Genomic DNA, 24,592 nt, shown 5'->3' with positions numbered 1-24,592 from the left:
TGAAGACTTCATGAAGTCTGAGCAGCGCAAAATCCCTCATCTCCCAGCTGTCTTCATCGTGTGTTAGCATATCGATTTGAATGCACTCATATTCCTGCTTCTGATGTGACCATGTAGTCCTGTCACAGGGTATTGCCATAGGCTCTGTACTGAGTTCGCAAGGCCTGAGGACTAAAGCTTGCCAGGGCTGCTCTGAATTTTACATCATCTGCCTGCAGCTTTGTTTCATTTGGTTTAGCTGTGAGAGCAATTTCTCTAATTGTCAGGTGTCTATGGCTAATTTATTTTACTTATTTATCCTTGTGTGGTATGACCATGGTTTTATACAGGTAGTATTAGCAAGCAGTTACTCTTGGTAGAATGAGATATTTACAACTCTAACACAATGATGTAGAGTAGAGAAATACAGGCCTGGTAAAACAGCTGAGGTCTTGAGAAGTGGAGATGCAGGATTTGGCATAAAGCAGAACAGACATGGCATGATAAGAGATGAGGCACAGGCTTTATGCTAGAGACCCCATGGCTATAAACAACTAACTAATGATTAGTTAAAAAAGTGCAGACCCAGAGCTGGACAAAACTGGTTTTAGAGGTAACAAAGTAAACATATCTAAGATATATGCAAGGCACCATATAGAGTAAATTCAAATGTAAATGTAAAAAGAAAGACAAAGGTGTAAATTTATGTTAGCAAACTTATATACATGAGCCTAAGTAGAAGGAAAGAGAAGAAAGAAAAAAAAAAAAAGAAGAGAGGATGAGGAAACCATTAACAAGAACATCACATTCCTCCCAGTGAAGGACTCCAGATGCTGACAACTTGCCATGACACCCTGCCACTGCAAACGTCAGAGTGAATCACAGATTTTAATATCCAGAGGAGCAGCAGTCAAGTGAGTGTAACACCAGACAAGGCATAGAAACTAAGTCTGTGTGTTGCAATTTTAATTGTATTATTGCTATTAGTGCAAATTTTTCCTGTATATAAGTACTTGACCTACAATATTTTTCTTTGTTTTTCTGTAATTAGGTCTAGACTAATGATGACTCTTGAACTGGATTGTTAAAATTTCTATTATACTAACAATAATTCTTGGCTTTATGTATATATGTAAAGTGGTGTGGTCGATACTCTAGAGGGAAGGGATGCCATCCAGAGGGACCTTGACAGGCTAGAGAGGTGGGCCCATGCAAACCTCATGAAGTTCAACAAGGCCAAGTGCAAGGTCCTACACCTGGGTTGAGGCAATCCCAAACATGGATACAGGCTGGGCAATGAGTGGATTGAGAGCAGCTCTGCGGGGAAGGACTTGGGGGTATTGGTGGATGAAAAACTGAATACAGGCTGGGAATGTGCGCTCACAGCCCAGAAAGCCAACTGTATCCTGGGCTGCATCAACAGAAGTGTGGCCAGCAGGTCGAGGGAGGTGATTTTCCCCCTCTACTCCACTCTGGTGAGACCCCACCTGGAGTACTGTGTTCAGCTCTGGGGGCCTCCAGTACAAGACAGGCATGGACCTGCTTGAGCAGGTGCAGAGGAGGGCCATGAAGATGATCAGGGGGCTGAAGCACCTCCCCTATGAGGACAGGCTGAGAGAGTTGGGGTTGTTTAGCCTAGAGAAGAGAAGGCTCCAGGGAGACCTTATAGCAGCCTTCCAGTACTTCAAGGGGGCCTACAGGAAAGATGGGCAGGGACTCTTTATTAGGGAGTGTAGTGATAGGACAAGGGGTAACTGTTTTAAACTGAAAGAGGGTAGACTTAGATTAGATATTAGGAAGAAATTATTTACTGTGAGGGTGGTGAGACACTGGAACAGGCTGCCCAGAGAAGTTGTGGATGCCCCCTCCCTGGAAGTGTTCAAGGCCAGGTAGGATGGGGCTTTGAGCAACCTGATCTAGTGGAAGGTATCCCTGCCCATGGCGGGGGCCTTGAACTAGATGGTCTTTAAGGTCTCTTCCAACCATTCTACGATCTATGATTCTATATGTAAGGTATACTTCCTCTTTGTCCATAAACAAGATTTTGCATGTAACACTGAGTTCTTAGTTTAGTAATGGTGTCTAACAGAATAGAAATCCTCCATCTCCTTTACATACTGTTCTTCTTAAATGGATTAAGTGTGATCATTTTCAAGGCTCAGTTACACTAGTATCTCACTACATTTCAGCAACACAAACAATTTTTTAATGGTCTTAATAATGTTTATTTGCAGCTTCAGTGTAAGTAGCTGAAACATTTGTGATACATAGTCTTGTTGCATTGATTTAATATGCTCTTGAGAAAGTGAATTTGGGGTGGTACTACTTACATTGTTATATGATGCTGGCCACAAAAGATAAGTACATGGACTGTTTAGCATTGTTCACTGTTTCAGGATCTAAAATTACTTCTCTTTGTTTTATTATAAAATGTTTATGGGTTTGGATTTTTTTTGTAAATTATGCTACAAAAATAAGCTATTACTGTGTTTTAACAGATATAGGTTTGTGAAGATAAAACATTGGAATGACAATCATTAACATTGGAATGACAATCATTGTCATTGGAATGACAACCTAAGTAAAGATGGTGATTGCCTCTGATTTGTCTGCGCTATTGTTAGGAGCTGCTGGACCTGGTGGCCTGATAGAGGTGAGGCTGCTACAGCTCCATGCCCCCAGGTCCAACCAGTTGCAAAGCTGAGAATGTATTCTTAGTAGGCACACACACAAACACATGTATACAACACATATATACATATGCACCCAGCCAGCAACAGAGACAGACGCACCGAACACTCATACAAACACAAACAGCACTAATGGCTGCATCCTGCATCCTCTGGCTGATCAGGATGAAGATCCATCAGTGGGAAATACACACATCTGCACAATGCAGATCGCTCCAGTAGCTGGGCTTAGACACTGAGTCTACCCAGTAGCTGGCTCTAGATGCCTGGTCTCCCCAGCTGCTGGCACCTGGACATGCCAAACCCCCAAGGCTCACAGCCCCACTACAGTTGCTGGTACTGATCCCCTTGCACACACCAACATACACACAGTCACGTACACTTTGGGTCCCTCCAGTAACTGTGATGAGACTCTCAGGATTCTTGCTTTCTCCAGCTGTCTGTCTCCTGCACAGAGAAACACACAGAGACAAGTGGTTCTCCCTCAACCCCACACCTTACAGTCTCTCCAGCAGTTAGGCTGGACCCCTGGTCCTTCCAATACTCAACTCCTCCAGTTGTCTCACTAACAGACATACACGCACCTGGTTCCCAAACCACTTAACCTATTTGCTGGCTAGTCTGGCTTGATATTCACTAGTGATCATATACTAACATATATACTCTCACTCGCTCCAGTTGCTAGCACCCAAGTCATGCGGGACCCTGTGATCCATGGTCTGACACCAGTTGCTGGCACTTAGATCCTCACTGATTCCAGTTGCTGGCACCAAATACATGCAGGCTCCTGTGACCCATGGTCCCCACTCCAGTTGTGGGCACTTAAATCCCCATGCACACACATGCACACAGAACAGAGCTGCACAGCCAGAAAAAGAGTTAGAAATGTTAGAAGACAGGAGAGACTGTGCTGATCAGGCACAGGGCATGGCTAGACACTCATACTGACCAGTAACCATTTTACATGCAGCCAGCCCCTTGTATCCCCTTTCCCTCCATTTTCCCATGCTTGTTCAACCCCAAACCACCTAGACCCATCTCTTTCCCCACCTTTGGTTCTTCCCCTAAAGTAAGTCCTCCCCTAAAGTAAGTTCCTCCCCATTGTAAGTCTTGTGCAATCCCCAAATGCTCTTCCGGTGCACCCCACAATGTTTTCCATACCCCTAGGCAGTAACCCCACTCAGTCTGTAAGGTAGTCTGACAACATCTCCCATTGACTCATTGTGATGGTGTCACCTCTAGGCCCATGGGGCTGATGGCTCCCCTATGACAGCCTTAGGAGGAGCCGGGACAGGGGCTTAATTTCTCTTACTGGATTATTTGAGTTCCCCAGCCTCTGGTTGTCTCTTTTTGCTCCTTCCTGTTTGTGCAGATGAGCCTTTCATAGGTTGATTGCACTTCTGTGGTGTTTCTGGGATTAGCCAGGTCAGGGGATTATTTGGGTTTCCCCACCTGCCATTGTTCCTCTGTGCCCCTTTGTGTGGGTGGAGATGAGCTTTTTCCCACATAGCCTAACATTTATGATGGGCTACTTTTGTAACTCTTTCTGGTCCTATACACTAAGTTATCCAACATTTCTATTTGAGAAAACAGACTGTCAAATCCAGTTAGAGGAGCAGATCTTTACTTTACCTCAAATCCCACATCCTATAGCCTTTTCCTCTTATCTTCAGGTATAATTATATCAAGGTTAAAAATAGGGTAGTGTACCAAACCAGTATAGCTCCTGATGCCAGCGTCTGATTAACCTTCTCACCCTTTCTGATTTGGCTCCTGAAATAGCAGTGATTTTCTAGATTATCTTGCACCTCCTTTCCATTCCAAGAAGACTGTTTGTATCATTGAAACTTTCGGGTTTGTAAATCAGCCTCTAAGCAGATTAACATTTATAATTGGCTTGTGGAAAGTTAGATCCCTCACCTAACTGACACCATTGTCGAACGTGGACAGGAGCAGACGGACAGTGCTGTGAGAGCAACAGGAGGAAGAGGATCATTCCTGTAGCATCATTATTCTGACCACACATACGCATGGGGAACAATAGCAGCTCCACAGTGGATGATCTGCAGGCTGTTGAGATCCACCACTGGTACAAAAAGTTCATGACGGAGTGTCCTTCTGGACAGCTGACAGAGCATGAATTTAAACAGTTCTTTGGGCTTCGAGGGCTGGATCCAGAGGCCAATGAGTACATTGAGCAGATGTTCCGCACATTTGATATGAACAAGGTGAGTTATCCAGCAGGAAAATTAACTGCCTCATACTGCTTAAAAGTGAACCAACTCCTGCACTTTTAGAGTTCTTGGTTTTCTCTTAGAAACATTGGTGTGAAAAGCTGCTGAGGGACAATAATGTAAAGTAGCTAAATGCAAGGAGCAAATTAATGTGCATAGATAATGACATAGATAACATAACCATAGGTAATAACACCTTATTATCTAACTACCTTGTGCAAGTTCATCTTTGAATTTTGTGAATTCCTTATTGTGTATTAATTGACTTGGCCTTGTTTCACTAGCAAGATACTAATGAAAGGAGATTTCATTATTATTCTCATTCTTATATGTTCTTATTCTTATTATTAAAAATATATCTGTATTAGGTAGTAGAGACTACAGGAATCAAACACAATAGAAATCGTTATAACATTCACAGAGGAAGTAATTTCCAGGTATTTGGCAGCTGAAATTAATACTGCATGGGCAGACAATCTGTGTGACTCTCCTCCATGCTAGGAGGTAGGTAGCATATAGCAGTAGATAGGAGGTAGGTAGTATTCCTCACTGTGACAGGCGACCACTAGCTGTCTCTAAGGTAAGAAACAGTAGCCCCCATAATTCCTTTAAGCATGCAATGCCCCTCACTTTTGCCTGTTTTTTATCCATATATACTTAAGCCTATGCTTGCGGGCCTGTAATCTCAATGACAGAAAAATTTGGTTTTATGGCAGCCTGGGAAAATTCAGCTTTGCTCTCTGCTCCAAGGTTCTGAAATGGCTGGAGCAAATATCTGTGAGTCAGGGAGGAACTAGTCACAGAGACATGTGAAACAGGTGGGAAATCACAGGGTTGGTTTTGAAGAAGGAAAGCCTAGGGACTGAGCAAAGAACGTTGGTTTGGACAACATGTGAGAAGGCATAAGGAATAAAGCCTTCTTAATAATTAAGCTGAGGAATATTACAGAGTTCTTAAAGGTAAGACAGGAGCAGCCAGGCTCTATTAGGGTAGCTGAGGTCTTGTGGTGGATGTAATGACTGGAAATGACTGCAAATCTCAAAGAATACGCTTTCACATCCTAAAGTTCTCTGTGCCCAGGATGATGATAGTCATGAGAAGCAGTGTTATAAACTAAACCAACACGTTTACAGTTCTTGCACAAGTCTCTCCCTTTACCTCTGTCATTTCTTGGGATGTTTAAGGACTTTAAAATTTGTTCAAGGATGTTACGCATTCCAAAGTTCTCCTGTGAGCCCCATGTTATGCAATAAACAATGTTTTATGAAGACTCTCAAATTCAAATTTGGTCTTGCAAAGATGGAAAGCTGTCTTCTAAATAAAGTGATAGTGATCTCAAGGGGAATGAAGTAAGAGTGTGGCAGCTAGTGGAGATGGACCTACATCAGTTAATCTTAGCCTGTTAATAGTTAGCCACTTAATCTAAGCTCCTTTTATAAACAAGGGCAAGGAACAAGAGCACCCAGAGGAAGAGCCATCCTATAGTAACACAGACATTGATGATGGATGGAATCATCTGTGCTCTGGACCTTCAGATTCTGAGAACTCTGCTGAGGACAAAGAGGATAAATTTTCAATAGAGTTATTTTATAAATTGCAATCATGCCCTCCTTCCCACCTTTAGAGCTGGTTATCTTTGTTTTCTGTGACTTTGCTCAATGAAGGTATGAAAAACTCACATAAGGGAGTACTACAATGATCCTGAATGAATATTTTAAAATGTTGTGATCCTTCCTGTAAAACAGTAGTGCTCTGCTAGTCCACCTACATTCACCTTTTACATATATTTATTTACATCCATTCCAGAAAGGCATCTGACTTTGTTTAAATACCTCAATAAATGAAAGTTTCTTTTTTTTTTCTCTGTAATTTGTTGAAGTAGTTATTCAGAATCTTTGACAGAGACATGCACTTTATTTGTTGTTTCTTTTTAACCACTTCAAATTTTAGTCAGTGTTAAATCTAGGGACTATGGACCTTTAGTGTCTGGCATTTTTCTGGCAGAGGAAACAAGCTTTTTGAGTTTCTTTGTAGATTCAAGAAATGGAATGTTTAAAAACCTAAATACAGAACAATTTTTCCAGCTCTCAAATCATGTTCTATGTATTAAAAAAAATATCTTCAATCACTTTTTTTTTCAGAGGATGGAGGAGAGATCTATAGCTTACTGAAATAGTGGTAGTTTCCCACAAAGACAAAGCAGACTAGTACAGAAAACCTAAGGTAGAATTACCTTCCACTTGTCTTGCAGCCAGGGCTCTGGATCAATTTTCTTTCCCAGCAGACCTCTGGTGGACAAAGAGGGGTTTGTTCACACTGGCCATGAGGAGTGACAGGTTCCATCTCTGCAGGTGGCGAGCAGAGAGTAGCCTAGACATGTAACAGATCATAACTTTAGGAATACAGGTATTTAGGAGATCTTAAAGGTGGCCAGAGAAATAGCACGTGTGTGTGTGTGTATGTGTGTGTGTGTGTGTACACTAAAGCTTTTTCCTAAGTCCAAGTCTCTGTGCCATTTGTTTTTCTTTCTCTTTTAGCTGTGAATCTAAAGAGCAATAAGGTAAAACAGCTCCAGAGCCATAACTCCCTCCGTTTGTTGCAGTCACAATTTGGTTTTCGTTTTTCCACAGGATGGATATATTGACTTCATGGAATATGTGGCTGCCCTCAGCCTCGTTCTCCGTGGGAAGATGGAACAGAAATTGCGGTGGTATTTCAAGCTCTATGATGTAGATGGCAATGGCTGCATTGATCGACATGAATTGCTCAACATCATTAAAGTGAGTCTCTAGGGGTCTCTGTTCTTTCCTCTTTCCTTAAAGACAAATTCCACCACACAAGTAAGACTTTCGCTATTCCCCATATGGAAGATCATGGATGAGATCTTCTTAAACAGCATTCTTTCTTTTAGCAGAATTCCCCACAACCTCATAGTCCAGTAACCAGACTTGACAGACTCTTCTTTACCACCACAGTATATGTTACAGCACAGCTAACTCCATAAAATTGTTTTAGCTGCCTAGGACCTAAATTGCACTTTCCAAGATTTCAGACTCCGTGACTGTCAGTTACGGTCTCTGCAATGTGTCCTTCATATGTCCTTCTACCCATGCGAATAGTAGTTGGAGCATTACTCCCAGTTTGCTTTTTAGAACCAGCTCCTAAATGTCAATGCAATAAAACACTTCTGACTCTGGCAAGTAGTTTGAAGAAGAATGACTGTCAATGGAAAAGATTGTATGCAAATAGCTGTTGTGGAAGGTGTTGGAATTACAGGCATAAACATGACCTTATGAATATCTCAGAATGAATTATGCTGGAAATTCAGATTATTCTGTAGAGACTGGGAAACTTGAAAGATGCAGGAAAGATTCAATGACCCTAAATAATTTACATTTCTGAATAAGAAAGGTCAGAATCAAAAAAGGTCAGATTTGATAAAGATTTGAAGCCTGAGCTGTCCACAAATAAAACTACTAATAAGATATTAGTAGTGCATTCTCATCTGGAGGTGAATTTCAGTGCTGGGCATTGAAGAGACCAAACCAAATCAATAACTCTAATAATATACAGCCTCCTACGAATAACTTGCAATAGAAATACTCATAGACATCACAGTGAAGCAACAGATAGTAAATGTTTAACACAGAGGTCTTGAGAAACAACTCCTGTGGGCGATACTTGGTGGCAACCAATTTACTGCCCTTTGAGTTTTGTGGGTGTAGTTCAGTGTCTTTTTTGGCAGCCTTAGGAAGTTGCTGAGGTGATACTTAGTTTTAGTAAAATGGCATTTGAAAAAGAATGAAGAAACTTACCGAGTATCAGAAGGTAAAAACTAGAAAATGAATAGTCATAGAATCAACATGAAGGCTGTGGAATCATGTATTTCATGGACATCCTTAAACAAAGGAAACAATTAGGCATGGAAAGAAAAGAGAACCCTGCCCTATATGGTTATGAATAAGATGAATTGTAGTAAACAGTAGTGAATAATGCTTAAACTTTCTCAAGCTGAAAATTAATTTCCAGTGAGCTTTAAGGAGAAGCAGGACACACAGGAAGCAGTATATAAATGGAAATAGGGAAAGCAAGAATATAAATAAATGACCACAGCATATAACAAAGGAATTTCATAATGTCAGATGCAGAGGGTGTTTGACAGTGTTTATTGGGCTTGGTGGACCACAAGGTAATAGAAAGTGGATCAGTTAGGTGGATCCTGATTCTGCCATTTCAGCAGTGCTTAACCTCTACCTAAGCAGATTTAGGGTGATCCTCTGGATTTCACTGCTCATTCCATGCTCCAGAACCATGCTCCCTTTGCACCCTTCAGTGCCAACCATAAGGCCTGATGATTTCTGCTGTGTTTTCCTATGATGCTGGTTCATTTGTATGGGGAAGGTACCAGGCATGAATGTTGTGTTCTGAATCTATGCTGACAGGCTGCAGTGGAATCAGTCTATGGTTTTGGGAGCCATTAGGCAGCTTCCTGTTCTTGCTCTTTTCTTTTAGGCTATTCGAGCTATTAATGGTGGTGACCATGAAACTAGTGCAGAAGAGTTCACCAACCGAGTATTCAACAAAATTGACGTGAATGGAGATGGTAAGATTCCTGTCTTTGTCATCCAGCTCAGATGGTCTCTGTGCTACAGTCATCCATGTCTTCCTTTCTTGACTGAACTTTATGCCTCTTCATTTTATATTTGCTTGTTATATGAATTCTCATCCAGTAATGCATTCTCCATGAATTTTGCTAAGGTATTTTTCTCCTTGCATCATACATTAATCAGTATGACAGGATTTGTTCCCTGTACTAAGTCTCAGCTGTGTTCTGTCCACATGAGTTTGGTAGTGGGGTTTTGGAGTGGGGTTTTTTTTTGTCTTTTAATATGTTGCTGTGTAGCTTATGTCAGAGTTAGAAGTGGGAAATATTAACAGATGGCCCCAGCTGCTCCTAAATATTTCAGCAGCAGGAAAAGGAAGAACTGGAATTTAATGTTGAAGTTCAGAGTTTCTTCACTGGGTCTGCTACAGGCAGTACAGCAAGCACAGGAAGTGCTATGGAACAGTCAGTCAAAAGTTGGTCAACGCCACTGTAGTTGCTGTATGTCCCTGAGAGATATTTCTTTCCTTGCTACTTCATGTGCTCATCACCTTCTGATGTGCTCTTTTGTTATTCCAGAAGAACTCTGCCAAGCTGCTTCCCTGCACAAGGGCTTTTTTGACCTAGGAGAGAAAACCTATTTCTGCCTGTCGCAGCTTCCTTCTGTCACTTCTAAACATGAAAATGAGCAAGTATGGGGCAGGTTAGGACTATGACAGGTTAGGCCAAAAAGGAGGCGGCTACTTCAGCCTTATTTATAGGAAGCTATGGTCCCACTCCTTAGCTACACACTTCCTCTATTCTTTCTTATGTACCCTTTCCCTTGTGTGGGGAAAAAAAAAGGAAGCTGGACTTGCCTGTTTATTGGGGAAGTTTCATATAAGCTTAAAAAGACTCTCTGAGGCCTCTTGGTGCTTTAGAACCATGCATGTATAGTAAGTGGTCTCTAAAGTTAGATTACTGTACTCCTTTTCCTGTTCAAATATGGATTGGCATGATTCTGATGCCTTCTGTCTGTGTCTGACACAGGTGAACTTTCTCTGGATGAATTTGTGGAGGGAGCAAGGAAAGATGACGAGTTCATGGAGGTTATGATGAAAAGTTTGGACCTGTCACACATTGTGGCCATGATCAACAACCGTCGGCATAGTGTATAAATCAAGCTGGGAGAAAACTCTGTGCTAATAGACAGAAGGGTGTACACACACCAGAAAGGAGAGACGGCATTTTTTAAAACAAAAAAAATTTCCATAAACATGCATATGGAAGTAGGAACAGAAAGACACTGCTATATTTGAGTATCTGAGTGCATGTTGCTGTATGAATATTGAAGCTCAGCCACATACATGCAGGGCAGGTTCAGAAAAACTGGATCTGGGTGGCAGTGTTTGACTTGACCTCCTAAAATTTAAAGGCCAAGTTTCAGGGCACAAATTTCCTCCTTATTCTGTGTCCCAGATTGTCACTTTGCAATGGACTAAAAGTAATGCTAAGTTTGTGAAGAGCACTAGCAGAACTGGATGATGGACTGTGAAGAATTTCTGATGTGTACAAAAGAAGAGCTTCAAACTGTTATCAATGTAGAGAACTATCAAAAGAATGTAACTTCCACTGTTCTTGTCATGGTATTAGATCAGAAACACCAGCATGTTTGTCCGTACCAGATGTGCTTGGATTTGGTAATCTCTACAGAAGTAGCTTTATTCATAAGATCTCAAGAGCTGAAAGAAAAATCAGTCTTTAAGGCTGATAGTGACAAATCTGTTCCCAGCTGTACTATCAGTAATGCTGCTCTTTGCAGGTTTCTGTGATCAAAGAACTCTTTACCAAACAAGTCAACAGTTTAGGAGCAGCTTCTGTAACCAGAGAAAATTTCCCAGAGTAGAAGAATTACCTGAGAGATCAAATCTTTTTCACACTCATCCTACTACTCTCCTCTCATACAACTGAATAAATGAAGTATGTGAAGATGATCCTAATATTGTTGCTTCACACATCCTTTATTGGTCTTTCTTTTTATTCTTGTGGAGAAAACCTAAGAAGCAAAAGAAACAACTCAGCAAGGTGACTTGTGAATTCTGCTGTTCATGTGAATACTGGAGTGAAGCTGATACTCTAGATCAGTGCTGCCACAAATGACTCTGTGTCTTTGTACACGATGGGAGGAGTGATGTAGCATGGATAGAAACTGAGCATACTGTGTCTTGTTCACTAACGTTAGGTAAGGTCATAATCAGAAGCTCCTTTGAATCTGGAGAGAGAATCAGAAGGTACGAAGAATACAGGAAAAGTTCAGCAGAGTGCCTATGCCATAGCTGGGCATGTTTTTCCTGTGCAGGAGGAAGAACTTGCAGACCTGTAATAAGACGACTTCAGAGTGGACTTAATGGAAGAACTTGCAGACCTGTAATAAGAAGACTTCAGAGTGGACTTAATCTTGCTTATATTTAAGCTTCTGTGATGTACGTATGTATACTGAACAAAGTGTCTAGGCTTTCATCTAAATCAAGGGAGATTTAGTCAGTATTGTCACAGGAGTTTGAGAGAGTGAGTGATCATGTTTAGAGTAGGCGCCAATATTTTGCCAGGCAGGCTCATACTCCAGGTCCAACTGGCATGTACATGTCTGCAGTCTTAGAGCTTCTGAGAGGAATCACAACCTGGGCATTGGCAAACATTGCTCAGTTCTCCAGAGGGTTATTATGAGTGTATGCTGTTGGACTCTGCTGTCCCTTTGGACTGAGGAAGGGAGAGGTTTTTTTTCAAGACACTATTGAACCTGTCCTGTACCTGTTATCTGCAGTTTTGTGGGTCAGTTACATGTAAAACTGCATTTTTATTATCATCTGACATACAGAAACCCCCCTATTTTTAGTTCTTAGGAAAGTAAAGAATTTTTGTAAGTGCAGCTGATGTATTAAAGAAATCACCAAGAAGTTGTAGCTGCAGCAGTGTTGCAGCAAGCTGCTATACACACTGTACAGAATCTTCTTGATGTACGTAAAGAAAGGCATGCACACAGTACATTCTCAATCATAATCCTGAATATTTGTAAGCGGAGTTTGATTTTTAATTTTTTTTTAATAGACCCTATAGAAAACTGGTTCTTCCTTAGCTGTCATTGCTGATGATGCTGGAACATTTCCCAGCTAAGATGCAGTTATGACATTTGTAACAGACAAAAAGCCCCCCACATCATGCTATCACTACACTAAATTGCAGACATGTGTTTTGTTCTTAATGTTTCTGTTCTTCTGTTACTGAATGATTTCACTGGTTTTTGGCTCTGGAGCCAGCATGTTCTTTGAGAGACCAATCCAGCAGTGTATGTGCCTTTGTCAGAAGCTATGGTAAGGGAGCCTGAGGAGGGGAAGAGGAAATCTCTGTAAAGGGGAGATAATTGTTTTCTGACCTACTTGGCTTTCTTTTTAGAGTTAACGTTAAAAAAATGTACAATAAACATATCTTGGAACTGTTCCCTTTGATAGAAGAATAGAAGAATTAGGAGGAGGAGGATAGAATCTAGAGCTATGGTTTGGATTCAGCACATTAGGGTTTTCAAGTATCTCCAAGGACGGGAACTCCACAACTTCTCTGGGTTAGGGTGAGGGTTTGGAGTTAGGGGTTTAGGATTAGGGAATATGGTTAGGGTGTTGTCCTGGTTTCAGCTGGGATAGAGTTAATTTTCTTCCTAGCAGCTGGTATAGTGCTGTGTTTTGGATTTAGTATGAGAATAATATTGATAACATACTGATGTTTTAGTTGTTGCTAAGTAATCCTTACACTAGTCAAGGACTTTTCAGCTTCCCATGCTCTGCTAGGTGCACAAGAAGCTGGGAGGGGGCACAGCCAAGATAGTTGATCCAAACTGACCAAAGGGCTATTCCATACCATATGATGTCATGCCCAGTATATAAACTGGGGGGAGTTGGCCAGGGGGTAGCGATCGCTGCTCGGGGACTGGCTGGGCATCCGTCGGTGGGTGGTGAGCGGTTGTATCACTTGTTTTTCCTGGGTTTTGTTCCTCTCTCTCTTTTGTTGTTTTTCTTCTCATTACATCATCATTATTATTATTATTATTATTATTATTATTATTATTATTATTATTATTATTATTATTTTGGTTCCAATTATTAAACTGTTCTTATCTCAACCCACAAGTTTTCTTACTTTTGCTCTTCTGATTCTCTCCCCCATCCCACCGGGGGGGGGAGGGTGAGTGAGCAGCTGTGTGGTACTTAATTGCTGACTGGGGCTCAACCACAACAGATGTTAAGTGTTGAAGTTATCATTTGGGATTGGGTCAAGGGTTAGGGTTCAGGCTGGGGTTAGAATTATGGGTTTGGGTTTGGACTTGGGCTCAGGCTTGGGATTTGTGTTAATGTTGGTAGTTTAAGGGTTAGGAATTAAAGTTCAGATTAGGGTTTAGGGGTTTGGGTTGGGGGGGTACGGGTTACATTTAGGATTGGGATTTAGAGAAGGTTAGAATTTGAAGTTTGGGGTACGGTTAAGGCCTAGGGGTCAGGTTCATCGTTCAACTTCATGGGTTAGGGCTTCATGTATCTGGAGGCAGAGAGGGCTCTGGAAGCTGTTTGCAGGAGCTGTCCCAGCACTTGCTGGGACCACAGAGTCACACCATGGAGCTGGTGGTGATGGAGCAGTTCCTGAACATCCTGTCCCAGGAGGTGCAGTGCTGGGTGTTGTAATGCAGCCCTGGGACCTGTGCCAAGGCTATGGCCCTGGCCAAGGGCCAGGTTCTGGCATTTAGGAGCTGCAGATGGGCAGCTATTTATGTGGTAAAGGTGGGGGACGAGGCCTCCTGTGCTTGTCATGGTTTGGGGACTTGCCCTGTGATTGTGGGTGTGTGCAGTGAGGGTATGTCCCATGAGCCTTTGAAATCCTTTTGGCTGTGTCCCCTTCCTCAGGCCACCATGTGGGTGATGGTGGAAAGACCCAGCGTGGAGATGTCACATCCTCAAGGATCATTTAAAAACCCTGCCTAACACCTACCCCCAGGACACGGTGGAAATGGGCTTAAAAAATGCCTTCAAATAAAAATCTAGACCTGCACCTCAGTTTTCTCCTCCCTAACTGAGCATTGAACAGATTTCCCCTCGTCCTGGTCAGGAGAGTTCCTCCACTAGCAGGGATGGACTGGGAGAAGGTACCTGGGAAACTTCCTGACTGGACAGGAAGCAGGGAGGAATGCAGCTGTCAAAACATCGGGGACCTTAATTAGCTGTGTGATCATCCTCTATCTCTCCTACAGACTTGGAGGGGGTCTGTCCCTGATGTTCATTATAATGTCCTGCTCTCAGAGACCAGTGGGCAACTGCCCTGTCTCCCCACCACAAAGAAAGATGCCCCTGAGGAGGCTGGACTCCTCAGAGTCTCCTCTGATCTTCTTTCAGAGATCCCTTGTGACATGGAGGAAAAGAGAGAATTAACATGATGTGTGTAAGAGACCAGCCAAGCTTGTTGCCTACCCCTTTCTCTTCTGTGGATGGAGCCCAGGCCCTGTGTGATCTTGGTGTTGATGCATAGGTAAACAAGGGAAGATCAGGCTGAACAAGGCTGGGAAGTGTCCTCTCTCCTTACCCTGTATTCAGAGAAGGTGGCTGAGGCAGGACCCTGCCCAACAGCAGGACACAGCCAGTGAGTCGTAAGCCAGAGGGCCCAGCAATCCCACCGGGGAGTCAAACTACTCACAAACACTTTCTCTCTGTGGGAAGAAGAGTAAGACAAAAAGGTCACAGGTGGCCCCAAAGGCCGCTCACCCTCTCATTGCTGTGCTGACCCTTGAGCTGTGGCTGGGCAGTGGGACAGACAGAAGTACAGCCCTATAACTGCAGCAGACCAAAAACCCAGAGCACAGCATTAGGCAGAGATCCCTGCCAGGAGTAAAGCAGGCAGGGAGGGTAGACATGGCAGTTGCAGGAGTCCAGCCTCACTATGGACTCAAGTCAGTCCTTGTGAGTGCCCAGCAGCTAGGCATAAGCCTGCAGGGTCCTCCTCCTCCCATTCTTTGGCCAAGCTGAACCATTACTGCAGGGCCTGAGGGAAAACAGATCTGTCTCACAGTGGGCATCTTTCTTTCCCTGACTTCCTGGCATTGATGGCACCTTTTCTAAGAGCCACCATGCAGATCCAGGTGCCCCCATGTGTACCTCTGCAGGATGGCACACCCTGCTGTGCAGGGATGCCCGGTGCCTGCAGCAGGTCTCTCCCCCGGCAGCCATTTCTGTCCTACTGACAGTAGTGATGGAGGGAGGTTTGTTCAGCAGCCACCACTTTGCTTAGGCTCCCACCACTGGCAAAGATCTCTGCCTGTCCACCAACATCCCAAATGTCTCCCCATCCTGTGCATAGTCTCACTAAGGAGTGTAGGACCTCAGCAGCTGATGGCTGTAGACCCTCTCTTTAGATCTGATTTAGCTGCTCACAGAAAATACCAGCACCCACCACAGATGCTCCCCCAAACCCACTGGGTGTTGACACTGCTGACTGCACAGCCCAGGTCTCCCCACAAACAATTCATCCTTCATCAAGAAGATGTTTCCTCTGCAGGGATGTCCTTGTGCAAGGCTTAACCCAAGCTGTTCTCTCAGAGCTCAGAGAAGTCTCTTGGGTTTCCCTGCTCCAGCACCTATTTCTTCACTTGCCTCGAGGGCAGCTGTGGCCTGACACTCCCTTTTCCCAGTTGTCCTGGTTTCGGCTGGGATAGAGTTAGTTTTCTTTCTAGTAGCCGGTATAGTGCTGTGCTTTGGATTTTAGTATAAGAATAATATTGATAACACGCTGATGTTTTGGCTGTTGCTAAGCGGTGTTTACATTGGTCAAGGATTCTTTCCCTTTCAGCTCCCCATGCTCTGCCAGGTGCCCAAGAAATGGGAGGGGCACAGCCAGGATAGTTGATCCAAACTGACCAAAGGGCTATTCCATACCATATGATGTCATGCCCAGTATGTAAACTGGGGGGAGTTGGCCGGGGGGTAGCGATCATTGCTCGGGGACTGGCTGGGTGTCGGTCGGCGGGTGGTGAGCGGTTGTAATTTTCTTTTATATATATATATATAAATTTTTTTTCCCCTCTTTTTTCCCTCCCTTGGGTTTTGTTCCTCTCTCTCTCTCTCATTGTTTTTTTTTTTTTTCCCTCTCATTATAATTCATTATTATTATTACTATTATTTTGTTCCAATTATTAAACTGTTATTATCTCAACCCACGAGTTTTCTTACTTTTGCTCTTTCGATTCTCTCCCCCATCCCATCGGGGGGGAGTGAGCGAGCGGCTGCGTGGTGCTTGGCTGCTGGCTGGGGCTAAACCACGACAGTCCTTTTTGGCGCCCAACGTGGGGCACGAAGGGTTTGAGATAATAACAGATTAACCAGAGCGTATTAAGGAATTTAGATCTGTTAGTAGTTGTGGGACGTGATATTGACTCGTTTGCTCCTAGCATCGGTTAACCTGATCTGCACCATGCTCATTTCTTTGCCGTACATGTTAAAGATCGGTGTTGGTTTTAGCAGTTTGCTGTGGTCTGCTTTAATTGGTAATGTTTTGTCTGTGAGATTTGCTATTAAAACAGTGACCTTGTGTTTATTTTGGTATCTAAGTGCTGTACTGAAACCGTTACTGTATGTCGGGTATCATCTTATGGAGACAATTCGCAATTATACTTCTTCCTCTGAGAGGTTTTTTATGGAGGAAATGCAGAATTGTACCTTCACTACTTTCTTCTACAATGCTTCCTCCTTCATTACAGTAACTTTTCAGTATTTTGAACAACCTTGGGTAGTTAAGATACTTGTATTGGTATTGTTTGGGAATATTGTTTCGATCTTGTCCAGGGTTAGTAAGCAATTTAAGAATACCATCCAGAGGTCTGCCCCAAGGCTGGATAGTTATGAGTGGCAGGGTGTGTGGAATAGCATGGGCAAATGCCTAGGGCGGTGGGCACCTCCAGTGTTTTGGAACTTCACCCCTGAACAAGTGCTGAAAATTAGTAGAATATTTGGAAAAAGTATGCTGTGACTCTGGCAATTCTAAGGAGATACAAATCGCTGCAATGTGCTGGGGTCTGGCCCATGCCTACCGAGCCCTGTTCAACGCTACTCAGAACCCTCAAGGATCTGGTGACAAAACGACAGGCACTGCGGCTGCTCCAGCCTCCCCTGCGACAGGCACTGCGGCTGCTACAGCCCCCCCTGCGACAGGCACTGCGGCTGCTCCAACCCCCCCTGCGACAGGCACTGCGGCTGTTCCGACTCCCCCTGCGACAGGCGCTGCGGCTGTTCCGATTCCCCCTGCGACAGGCACTGCGGCTGTTCCGATTCCCCCTGCAACAGGCACTGCGGCTGCAGCTGCACCGAACAACTCTGTTACAAGCATTGCGGTTCAAACAGGGAATGAACCCGTGTCAGTATCAGTCGCCCCTATACATAAAAAGAAATCATGGAAGCGAAAGTCAGCTCGTTTAGAAAGGGAAGATGAAGGAGCAGGGCCATCACAGGAAGAGGAAGAGGAAGAACTCGTAAATGAGACCGAAACTACCCGATCCCTATCCCTGAGTGAGCTGCGAGATATGCGAAAAGATTTCAGCCGTCATCCAGGGGAGCACATTGTCACCTGGCTGCTCCGATGCTGGGATAGCGGGGCCAATAGCCTGGAATTAGAAGGTAAGGAAGCCAAGCAGCTGGGATCCCTTTCTAGGGAAGGGGGCATTGACAAAGCGATTGGAAAAGGGGAACCAGCCCACAGCCTCTGGAGGCGACTCCTGTCAGCTATAAGAGAGAGATATCCCTTCAAGGAAGATGTTGTATACCGCTCTGGGAAATGGACCACCATGGAGAAAGGTATCCAGTACCTGAGGGAACTAGCTGTGCTGGAAGTGATTTATGGTGACCTGAACGACGTGCGGTCACCCATAGATCCAGACGAGGTCCAGTGCACAAGACCCATGTGGCGGAAGTTGGTACGAAACGCACCACCGTCGTGTGCCAACTCACTAGCAATACTGACCTGGAAAGATCGAGACGGTCCAACAGTGAATGAAGCTGCTAGTAACCTCCGAGAATATGAAGAAAGTATCTCTTCCTCCTTTGTCTCAGCTGTGCGGGAACTGTCCCAGGAGTTCAGACAGTTCAAAGAGGATTTGTCCTACTCCCTACCTATACGGACCAGTGTCTCAGCTATTCGGAGTCAGTGTTCTTCTGCTCAAGAGAGAGGATATAGAGGGTACACACCACGGGGCACCCTATGGTTTTACTTGCGTGACCACGGAGAGGACATGAGGAAGTGGGATGGAAAACCTACCTCCACCCTAGAGGCACGGGTACGTGAGTTGCAAGGAAAAACAATCGCCAAAGGGAGTTCTTCCAGGAAAATTGCTGCTCCGGTTTCCAGTGGACAGTTCCCCAGACAGAGTAAGAGGGCTGATTTTACTCCTGATTTTAATGAAGAAATTTCTGACTCATATACACAAGAAAAGGGTAATGAATATTATGACCAGGATTAGGGTGGCCCTGCCTCCAGCCAGGTGGAGGAAAGGGACAACCGGGTTTACTGGACTGTGTGGATTCGATGGCCTGGCACATCAGACCCACAGGAGTATAAAGCTCTTGTAGACACCGGTGCACAGTGTACCCTGATGCCATCAAGCTATATAGGGGCAGAACCCATCTGTATTTGTGGAGTGACAGGGGGATCCCAACAACTGACTGTATTGGAGGCCGAAGTGAGCCTAACTGGGAATGAGTGGCAAAAGCACCCCATTGTGACTGGCCCAGAGGCTCCATGCATCCTTGGCATAGACTATCTCAGGAGAGGGTATTTCAAGGACCCAAAAGGGTATCGGTGGGCTTTTGGTATAGCTGCCTTGGAGACGGAAGAAATTAAACAGCTGTCTGCCTTACCCGGTCTTTCAGAGGACCCTTCTGTTGTGGGGTTGCTGAGGGTCGAAGAACAACAGGTGCCAATCGCTACCACAACAGTGCACCGGAGGCAGTATCGTACCAACCGAGACTCCCTGATTCCCATCCATGAGCTGATTCGTCGACTGGAGAGCCAAGGAGTGATCAGTAAGACTCGTTCACCTTTTAACAGTCCCATATGGCCAGTGAGAAAGTCTAATGGAGAGTGGAGACTAACAGTAGACTATCGTGGCCTGAATGAAGTCACGCCGCCCCTGAGTGCTGCCGTGCCGGACATGTTGGAACTGCAATACGAACTGGAGTCAAAAGCAGCCAAATGGTATGCTACAATTGATATTGCTAATGCGTTTTTCTCAATCCCTTTGGCAGCAGAGTGCAGGCCACAGTTTGCTTTCACTTGGAGGGGCGTTCAGTACACCTGGAATCGACTGCCCCAGGGGTGGAAACACAGCCCTACCATTTGCCATGGACTGATTCAGACTGCATTGGAACAGGGCGAAGCTCCAGAGCATCTGCAATACATTGATGACATCATCGTGTGGGGCAATACAGCAGAGGAAGTTTTTGAGAAAGGGAAGAAAATAGTCCAGATCCTCCTGAAAGCCGGTTTTGCCATAAAACAAAGTAAGGTCAAGGGACCTGCACAGGAAATCCAGTTTTTAGGAATAAAATGGCAAGATGGACGTCGCCAGATCCCAATGGATGTGATTAACAAAATAACAGCCATGTCTCCACCAACTAGCAAAAAGGAAACACAAGCTTTCTTAGGCGTTGTGGGTTTTTGGAGAATGCATATTCCAAATTACAGTCTGATCGTAAGCCCTCTCTACCAAGTGACCCGGAAGAAGAACGATTTCAAATGGGGCCCTGAGCAACGACAAGCCTTTGAACAAATTAAACGGGAGATAGTTCATGCAGTAGCCCTTGGGCCAGTCCGGGCAGGGCAAGACGTAAAAAATGTGCTCTACACTGCAGCCGGGGAGAATGGCCCTACCTGGAGCCTCTGGCAGAAAGCACCAGGGGAAACTCGAGGTCGACCCTTAGGGTTTTGGAGTCGGGGATACAGAGGATCCGAGGCCCGCTATACTCCAACTGAAAAAGAGATATTGGCAGCATATGAAGGGGTTCGAGCTGCTTCAGAAGCGGTTGGTACGGAAGCACAACTCCTCTTGGCACCTCGACTGCCGGTGCTGGGTTGGATGTTCAAAGGGAGGGTCCCCTCTACACATCATGCAACTGATGCTACGTGGAGTAAGTGGGTTGCACTGATCACACAACGGCTCGGATAGGAAACCCCAATCGCCCAGGAATCTTGGAAGTAATTATGGACTGGCCGGAAGGCAAAGATTTCGGAATATTGCCAGAGGAGGAGGTGACGCGTGCTGAGGAGGCCCCACTGTACAATAAACTACCAGAAAATGAGAAGCAATATGCCCTGTTCACTGATGGGTCCTGTCGTATTGTAGGAAAGCATCGGAGGTGGAAGGCTGCTGTATGGAGTCCTATATGACAAGTGGTAGAAACTGCTGAAGGAGATGGTGAATCAAGCCAATTTGCAGAAGTTAAAGGCATTCAGCTGGCTTTAGACATTGCTGAACGAGAAAAGTGGCCAATGCTCTATCTCTATACTGACTCATGGATGGTGGCGAATGCCCTGTGGGGGTGGTTACAGCAATGGAACAATTGGCAGCGCAGAGGCAAACCCATCTGGGCTGCAGCACTGTGGCAAGATATTGCTGCCCGAGTAGAGAACCTGGTTGTAAAAGTACGTCACGTAGATGCTCACGTACCCAAGAGTCGGGCCACTGAGGAACATCAAAACAACCAGCAGGTGGATCAGGCTGCTAAGATTGAAGTGGCTCAAGTGGATCTGGATTGGCAACATAAGGGTGAATTATTTATAGCTCGATGGGCCCATGACACCTCAGGCCATCAAGGAAGAGATGCAACATATAGATGGGCTCGTGATCGAGGGGTGGACTTAACCATGGACACTATTGCACAGGTTATCCATGAATGTGAAACATGCGCTGCAATTAAACAATCCAAGCGGTTAAAGCCTCTGTGGTATGGAGGGCGATGGCTGAAATATAAATATGGGGAGGCCTGGCAGATCGATTATATCACGCTCCCACAAACCCGCCAAGGCAAGCGCTATGTGCTCACCATGGTGGAAGCAACCACCGGATGGCTGGAAACGTATCCTGTGCCCCATGCCACTGCCCGGAACACTATCTTGGGCCTTGAAAAACAAGTCCTATGGCGACATGGCACCCCAGAGAGAATTGAGTCAGACAACGGGACTCATTTCCGAAACAACCTCATAGACACCTGGGCCAAAGAGCATGGCATTGAGTGGGTGTATCACATCCCCTATCATGCACCAGCCTCTGGGAAAATTGAACGATACAATGGACTGTTAAAAACTACACTGAGAGCAATGGGTGGTGGGACGTTCAAACATTGGGATACACATTTAGCAAAGGCCACCTGGTTAGTTAACACTAGAGGATCTGTCAATCGACCTGGCCCTGCCCAATCAAAACTTTTACGCACTGTAGAAGGGGATAAGGTCCCTGTAGTGCACATAAAAAACATGCTGGGGAAGACAGTCTGGGTTACTCCTGCCTCGGGCAAAGGCAAGCCCATTCGTGGGATTGCTTTTGCTCAAGGACCCGGGTGCACTTGGTGGGTAATGCGAAAGGATGGGGAAGTCAGATGTGTACCTCAAGGGGATTTGATTTTGGGTGAGAATAGCCAATGAACTAAATGGTATGATGTTAACTGCTATATAATACTGTGTATCATCACTTGTATGATTACTATACTCCATATCAATGGTATTTCAATAAGGATCACCCAGATTAGTGAAGAATGAACTTCGATGAAAGCAAGCAACGTGCAATGGTGATGGAACCAGAACTGGCTTCAGCATGCAACAACCCAACACCACACAGCATCTCTTCTGCCATGAAGGACTATTATGACAGATGGAGCCCAAAGTCATGGACTAAATGAACTTAATAAACATTTTAGAAGGATGGACCATAGACCAAGGGAATGATAATTGTGTGTACATATATAGATATACATACCAAGAGACAGGAAAAGTGGTGGTGATTAATTGTATTAGAAAAGGTAGAACCTGGGCATGACATAAATGGTATAGAATAAGGGGTGGATACTGTCCTGGTTTCGGCTGGGATAGAGTTAGTTTTCTTTCTAGTAGCCGGTATAGTGCTGTGCTTTGGATTTTAGTATAAGAATAATATTGATAACACGCTGATGTTTTGGCTGTCGCTAAGCGGTGTTTACATTGGTCAACGATTCTTTCCCTTTCAGCTCCCCATGCTCTGCCAGGTGCCCAAGAAATGGGAGGGGGCACAGCCAGGATAGTTGATCCAAACTGACCAAAGGGCTATTCCATACCATATGATGTCATGCCCAGTATATAAACTGGGGGGAGTTGGCCGGGGGGTAGCGATCATTGCTCGGGGACTGGCTGGGTGTCGGTCGGCGGGTGGTGAGCGGTTGTAATTTTCTTTTATATATATATATATAAATTTTTTTTCCCCTCTTTTTTCCCTCCCTTGGGTTTTGTTCCTCTCTCTCTCTCTCATTGTTTGTTTTTTTTTTTTTTCCCTCTCATTATAATTCATTATTATTATTACTATTATTTTGTTCCAATTATTAAACTGTTATTATCTCAACCCACGAGTTTTCTTACTTTTGCTCTTTCGATTCTCTCCCCCATCCCATCGGGGGGGAGTGAGCGAGCGGCTGCGTGGTGCTTGGCTGCCGGCTGGGGCTAAACCACGACACCAGTTCAACCCTTTACCTCAGCCAGCTGCACAATCATACTAGCAAGGATTTCCCAAAGCTCTGCCATGGGCTCTCTTGCAGGCCTATGCCTTGGTATGGGCAGTCACATCGACATCCCCATCACTCACCATGTGCAGGATGAACTTTCAAACTGCCACCTTGCTGACAGCTTCATCTGTGGAGAAGGCCTAGCTGATACATCAGGCTCTTCAGAATATTCTGACCTTGTTGAAATGAAGCTGCTGTTGGTAAGGGTGTCCGGAAGGAGAGTGTTTGCTCCTTTAAGGGTATCCGGTCAAAGACCCTTCTCAATGCAAAACAAAAAGGGGTAATAAGAAAAGGAAGAAGCCATAGACAAGAACATACAAGGACATGAACCTGACCACCAAACCTGGTCAGTCACACTAATTAATGAAGGCATGTGAGAGGGTGAGAATGTTTATTCCAGCAAGCTTATCTGATCAGGCACCTTGTAAGCTGGGAAACTAAGGGAAAAAGCAGGAAGCCAGAAACAAAATATACAGAGATGCAGACCTGACAAAGCAAACATTGAGGCAATGACAAGAAACAAACCTTGCCTGTCACGCTAATCGATGAACTATCAAGAAACTACAGGCGCCACTTTCAGAGAACCAGGAAAGATGCCAGACACCGCACTGGCAGGAGTGCGGAAATGCTGCCGCTCAGCCATGCTGGTCCGCGTGGCATACCGGGAGCTGTAGTCTTTCGGCTCGGGGCTGCCAGAAGGCCGTGTTGGTCTGCCGGGCGTGCCGGGAGCTGTAGCACTGCTGCCACCCAGTGACCAAAATTGGGTGCTGCAGCTCGGCGTTTGTGCACACGCAGTTCCCAGGAGCGGGGTCCCGACTCACCCTCAGGCCGCCGGCTCAGGCCCCTGCGCGGTGCCCGGGAGCAACGTGAGACGCGAGTTACTCGTTCTTCCCCTGTGAATGTCGTTGACAGCATCTGGCTTTGGTTTGCATCGGTTGTCTCTGATTTGCCTTGTTTGTGAAAACGGAAAAGTTTAATACTTACTTGCTTCTTAGAGTAGCTGTCATGGCTGAAGTTGGAGAGACCAGAAAAAGGTAAACCAGCTGCAGAATAAAACGAAATGGATTGAATTGGAAGCTGCCTCTATCTGCAGATGAGAAACCTTGTCTCTCTGGGTGAGGAAGGATTCCTATTAGCAGTCCTAAGCAGACCAGATCACCAAAATATAACCCGGGGCCTGTATGTGTAACCAAAAGTATGATAAACCCGTGTATTTGTGTGTGTGGCACCAGATATCTACGAAGCCTTATATTTTAAGAGCTATAAACCACCAAGATAGTCTTT

The 24,592-nt window shown here is 44.8% G+C and overlaps 1 protein-coding gene and 1 long non-coding RNA gene across 2 annotated transcripts; one reads left to right on the top strand and one right to left on the bottom strand.

Annotated features, from left to right (window-relative positions):
* The first annotated feature begins 750 nt into the window (after positions 1–750).
* On the top strand, positions 751–12,907 carry LOC142410720 (guanylyl cyclase-activating protein 1-like). Its single transcript, XM_075503802.1, has 5 exons — positions 751–893; positions 4,620–4,897; positions 7,534–7,683; positions 9,416–9,506; positions 10,536–12,907. The coding sequence occupies exons 2-5, from the start codon at positions 4,700–4,702 to the stop codon at positions 10,661–10,663; spliced, it is 567 nt and encodes a 188-aa protein (XP_075359917.1). The 5' UTR covers positions 751–893; positions 4,620–4,699; the 3' UTR covers positions 10,664–12,907.
* Positions 5,442–23,531, bottom strand: LOC142410772 (uncharacterized). The gene is made up of 6 exons (XR_012776037.1): positions 23,389–23,531; positions 14,993–15,228; positions 11,401–11,541; positions 8,719–8,801; positions 7,137–7,718; positions 5,442–6,453 (listed from the first exon to the last, which is right to left on the bottom strand). It is a non-coding gene; the product is annotated as an uncharacterized LOC142410772 (long non-coding RNA).
* Between the last annotated feature and the right edge of the window lie 1,061 nt (positions 23,532–24,592).

This window comes from Mycteria americana, chromosome 1 (genome assembly GCF_035582795.1).
Source record: "Mycteria americana isolate JAX WOST 10 ecotype Jacksonville Zoo and Gardens chromosome 1, USCA_MyAme_1.0, whole genome shotgun sequence".
NCBI lineage: Eukaryota > Metazoa > Chordata > Aves > Ciconiiformes > Ciconiidae > Mycteria > Mycteria americana.
The sequence above is the reverse complement of the archived record's forward strand: the minus strand, read 5'-3'. Positions and strand labels throughout refer to the sequence as shown.